The following is a 7732-nucleotide window of genomic DNA, read 5'->3' on the forward strand; positions in this document are numbered from 1 at the left end:
ATTAATGAACGAACCCATTCTTTTTCGATGACCAAACCCATTCCTTTTCGACAATCAAACCCATTAACATTTGGATCCACTGAAATTAAGTAGAGATGAATATGTGTTGGTTTGTTTGCTCACTTGGTTTGCTCGTTGCTTGAAAAATGATAGAAACAGAGATGAAAAACTATAAAATATGGAGATGAAAGGAAAAGTTTTTCTTTTTGGAAAGTGGGGAAGTCAAAGACTGTATTAACTTCAAAACCGACTTTGTTTTTTGACTTTTTCTTTTCTAATTTTCATTGCTATTGAAATATTGAATATTAGAATCATAAAACAGTTTGTTGCATCTTTATATTTTCTACTTTCTCTAATAAGTATGAATAAAATGTTTTATGTTATCAATGGATTGTTGTTTCCTATATATTCCATTAAATTATTTTTATACTATGTCTAAGTTATTGTAATATAATTTATTTTTCATATTTAAATTTAATGACATCGAACAGTTTTTTAATCTGGTCAACCGGTGATCAGGAAGACAATCAGTTTGATGTTTTGTCCGATTATGAAAACATTGATTATATGGTTATGTGTAAATTGTAACGTGTTAGGACTTGCTATTAAGTTAACCAACCAAGTTAATTTGTGTTGAAGTTGTGCATTTATGGTTTATTGCTGAAATTTTTAGAAAAATACGACTAACCTAACCCAAAAACTTTGACCCCAACCTAAAAACTTTGAAATTGTACATTTTGGGATTATGATTTGTGACCCGACCCGAAAACTTTGACACCAGAGGGTAATAAACCCAACCACCGAAAATTTCGAACTCACTGAAAAAATTTTCTGACTCCGCCACTGAAAACAACTAAAAAATAACATTGTAGTTTAAATGACTAAAAGGGAAATAAGTGATATAGCTTCAATACTAAAGTAACAATATATATATATATAATAACAATTTGGCATTTTCTAAAATTCTAATACATTAATAATTAGGCAAGAATTAGAGCAGAATATAAATTGCCAAATTATTATATAGAAAAAGACATAAATTGATATGTTTAACTAACCTGATTTTGCATATTCTAATAGTAAACCCACTTGACAATAGTCAATACAATCAGCACATCCAAATCCAAAATCTCTTAGACCAGCGTATCACCCAAAGCCAAACAAACCTAATGCACACCAGAAGGTCCAGAACTAGTGAACCTGCAAATCAAAATCAAAAATCACTATTGCCCATTCAATTAACAGCACACCAATCGCAAATCCAAATGCAGACTTCAATCAAAAATCGAATGAGACTTACAAGTATATAAAGATAACATGACATAAACTTACGATTCATATTCTAGAGCCGTTAGCAATTCAATGATGATTTCAATGATTTCAGTTTCCATCCCATAAACTTCGTGAAATCGTGTGGCAACGTGCGTGGAATGTACCAAAAATATTAGCTTCAATTCCAATATTCCGGCTTGAGTTAGACAGCCAAAATAAAAAAACCTAATATATGTATTATTTAAAAAAAAATTGAGGGCGTTTATAATTATGGGGCCTAAAGCCCTTGCTTGGCCCAATAAAGCTATTGGGCCGGCCCTGTGTTTGTTTATGCACCCGATAATCCGATATCACTCGAGCTCCATTAGTAAAACTCGGGCTTGGACTCATATATTAAACAAACTTATGTATAGGCTCAAGCCATTTATACTTGATTTAATTTGAACTTTTATTGAGGTGTTCTCAAGTAACTCGTGAAGGGTTTGACTTGTTTACATCACAAGTTCACAACGTGTTCCATCCATCCATCCACCTAGATGAGGTGAAAACACAAGCACACAAGATGTAGGTAGCAGAGATAAGGATGTTGAGGTGGATGTGTGGACACACAAAGTTTGACAAAATAAGAAATAAGGTCTTTAGGGACCAGGAGTGGTTAGTAGATATGAAAAAATAAAGGAGAGAAGATTGAGATGGTTTGGAAATATAAAGATGAGGCGGGTAACAGTGTTTGTTAGAGCAGTGGAAGCCCTCAATGTATAAGATAGGAGGAGTTAAGCATACCCAAATTGACTTGGGAGAGCCAATTAGGTAGGATTTGCTAGAGTTGCACCTCTCTGAGCACATGATCCATGATAGGAGTTCATGGAGACGTATGTTCAAGGTTAATGGCTTTTAGAGAATGTCATTTTTGTATTTTAGCTTAGGGAGTTAGACTCTTCTACATTTTAGGTGGATTTTGCTTGTGTTTGTTCTTTTGTTTGTATGACTATTTGGATTCTATGATGTAATATGTGCTTGTATTTGACTATCTCACTTTATCACTATATGTTTTGTCATTGGTACATGTGTGTGTTTCTATGTCGCATGTTTTAAAGCCAGGGGTCTCTTTGGAAATAGAATCTCTTTCCTCGTGGATAGAGGTAATGCCCGCCTACATCGCAATCTCCTCAGACTCTACTAATAGCTTTTGTTATTTGTGAGATTTATTAAGTACGATTGTTAGTTATATATTTATTAACAAGTAGATTTTTGGAGGATAATTCTTATAAATAAATTTGTGTGATTAAAACACAAGAAAACATATGATTGGATTAGTAATCATGAATTATATAAAGTAACATATGGCTTTTTTTGACTCAATTAATCACGTCTTCTATAAAGTAATGAAAGCAAGTTTAAAGAATATTTTTAGTTTTAAAGGTTCATTCAGAATTTGAAGTTAAAACGTAGCCGAAGTGACATTTAGATAAACTAGCACCTTTGTAATGGAGCATAACCGTGAAGATAAAAAGGGTGATAAATTCTATGAATGATGTCAACAAATTTAAACGAGCATTTTGTTGACCTTACTCGATTTAATAGAATTTGACTACAAGACCCGATAGAATAGCGCAACACCCCCTACGTAGGGGTTCTACGGCAAAACCCATAAAATTTGGTGGAACAGTCATAAATGAATCTTACTAATCTATTAAATCAATACAATGTTCCACATGTCCTTCTACTAGGCTGTCCACCTATGATTCCATGTCACCACATTTTCATTCCTAACACTCTCTATTATGCTGCCATGTGTCAAGTGAACCACAAAACCCAAAAAAAAAAAATCCGGTTCATTTTCCAGAACCCACAAACCATTCAAGCAGTAATGTTTCTCTCTACTCTCTATACGAACATACCAAACCTAATCCGCCTCTACTCTTCCACAAAAGTTCCGGCCTTCATATTCTGACTTCTCAATTATTGACCATGTTATACTTCAATTCCATCTGTGGAAAGGTCTACAATCGTTTTGATTCCGGTCAAATCATCTTTTGTCATACGATATGCGATAAGGTTTTTTGCTCGCAATTGATGGTTCGTATAACAAATCGATTATCCGGTCAACATAATAAAGGTAATTAACATACGATTTTTTAACCTTTAGATACTTAATCTTACCGGAATAACATCCGATGAATATTCGAATGGATTTTATAACTGTTATTTATAGATCTAGATTATCATAATTGACATCTATCCTACCAAACTGTTATAAACGTAATTTTATGTTTAATGATATTCTCCGGCCATTTTTTAAATTTTTTCATCATTGACTTTTATCCGGCCAAACTGTTAAATTAAAATTTCCGGGCAATATTATAATTTAATATGGAATTTAAATATTTTCTTCATAATTGATCTGTTAATTGTTTTCCGGCCATTTTGTAATTTATTTATTTTTTCTCGACCAATTTCCGTTCGCGTTTTTATTTTTTTCAGGCCAATTTACTGTTAAATTACTATTTAAATTTCATATTAAATTTCATATCAAATTATAACATTCATGTTCCAAATATAATTTATTCTATGATTTATTAGAAAAATTAATTTACCTAATTGTTTCCATGATTAGTTTACGTTTTGACTTCAATGTAAATTCAAATTCAAATTCAAATTGTTATTCACATATTGAAAGTTTTGACTAAAATGACTATATTTAAGTATATATTTTAATTAGTAAGGTTGTTTTTTTAGAAATCGGTTGATTATAGTAAAACTTATTTTAAGTAATTATAATTTTAAGAAATTCTAATCTGTCGAGGCTTCCATTTTAATTTTTTGAAATTTAAAATTTGAAATTTAAAAGAAATAAAAGAAATCGGTTGATTATATTCGGAAACACTATGTTATTTTTTTGAAATTATAATTTACAATAAAATTTCAAAAATGATTATATTCAAATTTGCTTCTATCTCCTGTATATTTTCATAAACAATAGGTTATTTTTGGATATTATATTTATAATAAACCCATTGATTATATTCCATTTTATTTTAAGAAACTTTCTAATCATAATACGTTTAACAAAATTAAAATTCTCTACATTCTACTATTTAATATCTAAACACATATTCGTTTTTCATAATCATATCCCTTTTCTTATTTTATGCCATGTAAGCTTTAACAGTTTTGATAATTGTGTTTAGTTTTCGGCCACTTTATAATATACAGTTTTATATTTTCCTTTTAAGCATATGACAATTGAAGCTCAGAACTTTACCATGCTGAATCAGATTGATGTTCTCAAAACATCAACATCAACTCTTAAAGTTAGAGTTCTGAGACTTTGGAGCATAAAAGATAACAAAAATGTGAATGAGGATTTTTTGATCGAAATGGTTTTAATGGATGAAGAGGTAAGTGTGTATTTATTAATATGTATATATGTTAGAGTTTCTGCAGTTTTTATTATTCAATAATTTCTTATTTCTTTATTGACAGGAGAATCGTATCCAAGCCACAGTTTACAAACAGGATATCTACCGATTCAAAAGATTCCTCAAGGAAAGCTCAACTCTTACTATAGTTAATCCGAGCGTTGGTTTAAATGGATCAAACTACAGAATTATTGATTGTCCAAATAAATTAGTGTTTGGACCAAACACTCATGTTAATCCATGTAATGAGTTTGAAGGTTGCCTGTTTGGATTTAAGATGACTTCATTTGAATCCGTAATCAAGAAGGAAATTTCTTTGAAGTCCACGATTGGTAATTTATTTAATTTCTTTAGATTTCCAGTTAATTTATTACTTAATTTATTTAATTTCTTTATTTTAGATATAATTGGTCATGTGGTTCATGTCTTCAAGACGAATGTTTCAAATGTCAAAGACAAAAACAAACGTACAATGGAGTTATGTGATTTAAGGTACCACTTTTTTATATATTTTAATAAAAAAATTAAATAAACGACTTTATCTTCATTCTGAACACTTATTTTTTTGTAGTGGAAATTGTGTGTATCTCACGCTATGGGATCATTATGCATCCGAGCTCTCTAAATATGTTGTTGATCATTTTGATCAACCACATGCCGTTATTGTTCTCCAGTTTGGTAGGGTTAAGTATTACACCGGTTCTGATGATAAAGGTAATTATGTTTACTGTTTTCAAGTTAATTGAAAGATAAGTATATCATGTTAATCTAATTAATCACTCATTAATATTCAATTTTTGTAGAGAAAGTCTATGTGTCCAATTCTTTTGATCTAATGTTAGCCGTTTGTTCATTAACGACTATTTGTTTGAGATAGAAGAATACAAAAACCGGTATATTATTTTGTTTTCTTTATTTTCTTTATTATGTTTACTACATTAGTTTATGTTATTTAAATTTTAGCCCTTTTACTTTTTATTAAATGTCTAATTTTTTAATATGTAGTTTGTTTGATTTGCTCATTGCCAATGATGTCGCTATTCGTAAACCGATTCCAGTCAAGATGCTCTCTTCTGTTGATGATGAGTTTTTGAAAGCTACAGATTTGTTTAACATTTGTGATATTTGTACAATTATATTTGTAAGTTAATTATTAAATTAACTAAATAAACGATTATATTGCATAACTTATTTTTTACTTATTTGCAGCCTAAGAATATAATTATCCTTGGTACAATTAAGGCCATATGTCCAGATATAGAGTGGTATTACATTGGTTGTAATACTTGTAGCCGTAAACTAATGGAAAATATTGGTGAAGGTGTAACTGAATATGAATGCAAAACAGAAAGATGCAATGTGTTAGGTGTTCTTCCTACACCTAGGTACTTACTTAAAACAAATTCAATTTTTTTTTACAAAATATTCAATATTATGTTTTGCTTGCTATTAACCTATTTTACAAATTATATAGATTCAAGATAAAGATAAGGGTTCAAGATTCTACTGGTGTTGTGTCGTTGACTCTCTTCGATAGAGATGCTAAGATGCTGATCAACAAAACTGCAGCTGAATTGATTGACTCTCAAAAGCAGGTTTATTTTCAATTACTATAATTTTTTATTATTATATATAATTGTTCACAATTTGAATTACTAACAATATTTGTCACTTATATTTTTTTATAGAATGAGGTTGAAAATGTTGGATTCCCTTCTGAGTTGGATTGTCTTTTAGAAAAGAAATTTGCTTTTAAAGTCGATGTGGCAGAGTTCAATTTCAGAAATAGTGTGGAGGATTATGGTATAAACAAGCTTACTGATGACACTAATATTCTCACTGAATTGCAGAAAAGGCAACATAGTTGTTTGGTAATTATTTAATTCATGATTCATTTTATAGTTAATGTTATTTCCATTAACACAAAGTTTTGTTTCCCATATAATTTTCAGCAAACCGATTCTAATTCTGTTTCACTAGGAGCATCTATGTCAGAATTTCAATCATCCGATTCGGTTTCCGTTAAGGTATATATGTTTCTTAAATATGATACTTCAAACTTATATATATAGGTAAGAGTTAACATTTGTGACATGAATTTTTTATGTTGATTACTTTTTTAATAACAGATTTCAGATATTGGGGATAACCAGACTCCAAATTCAAATGTTGATGGTGAGGATGTGGCAAATGAGCAAAAAGGAATTTCAACGTCTTCTGACGATAAACTTAAGAGAAAGTTGGTTGAGGTTTTTGAAGTTGACGATCAACCTAGCATGTCTTCCACTAAGGTTAAGCCAAAGACTTGTGAAGAGATTGGGAAGACCAATGAAGCATGTGATGGTGCAACTATTTTAACTCCTAAGTTGGAGAAGGATGCTAAGTGAACGGTTAAACTTTGGTTTGAAATTGATTCGATTTGGTTTGACATCTTAAGTATTATTATTACTTTTGGATAATTTATGTTTGGTTTTTTAAACATGTGTTTTTTGGAGTGACTATCTTTGCAACTTGGTTGTTTAATTTCATTTATCCTTATTTGAATGTTTGGTTATATTTCTGTTTGGATTTATTTTTCATTATTGTTGTTTTTTTGTTATATATATAATCTATTAATAATGAGACTGTCATGCATTTTCTATGTGCCACAAACCTAATTTATATTCCAAATTAATTTTTATTTATAATAACCTTTGCTTTCTATGATATGAAAAGTATAGATTGGGTGATATCTAAAAATATATAGTTTTGTGCTTTTTAGGTTTCTTTTTCGGTAACACCTTAGTTATATTATCATTTTTGCACATTTTCTATAATAGGCCTTTTATTAAATATTTTTTTTACACTTAGATTTCTATGATATCAAAACTATAGATTCGGTGATATCTATAAATATATTAATTTCTTCTTTTTAACTTTATTTTTCGGTAACACCTTATTTATAACATGGTTTTTATTTCGTATTTGTGTTACACCTTTAAAAAACTCACTTACATAACAAATAAATAAAGACTCTATTAGACATATTAACAATATAT

General features: G+C 29.7%; 1 protein-coding gene across 1 annotated transcript; it reads left to right on the top strand.

Annotated features, from left to right (window-relative positions):
- The first annotated feature begins 4511 nt into the window (after positions 1-4511).
- On the top strand, positions 4512-7081 carry LOC143626178 (replication protein A 70 kDa DNA-binding subunit D-like). The gene is made up of 11 exons (XM_077096329.1): positions 4512-4673; positions 4759-5026; positions 5096-5186; positions 5266-5408; positions 5498-5531; positions 5700-5835; positions 5904-6079; positions 6169-6289; positions 6383-6565; positions 6647-6721; positions 6824-7081. The coding sequence occupies exons 1-11, from the start codon at positions 4512-4514 to the stop codon at positions 7079-7081; spliced, it is 1647 nt and encodes a 548-aa protein (XP_076952444.1).
- Positions 7082-7732: the final 651 nt, after the last annotated feature.

Source organism: Bidens hawaiensis, unplaced genomic scaffold, assembly GCF_021521415.1.
Source record: "Bidens hawaiensis isolate Kalapana, Puna unplaced genomic scaffold, B.hawaiensis_p1.1 tig00004283_1, whole genome shotgun sequence".
Taxonomy (NCBI): Eukaryota; Viridiplantae; Streptophyta; class Magnoliopsida; order Asterales; family Asteraceae; genus Bidens; species Bidens hawaiensis.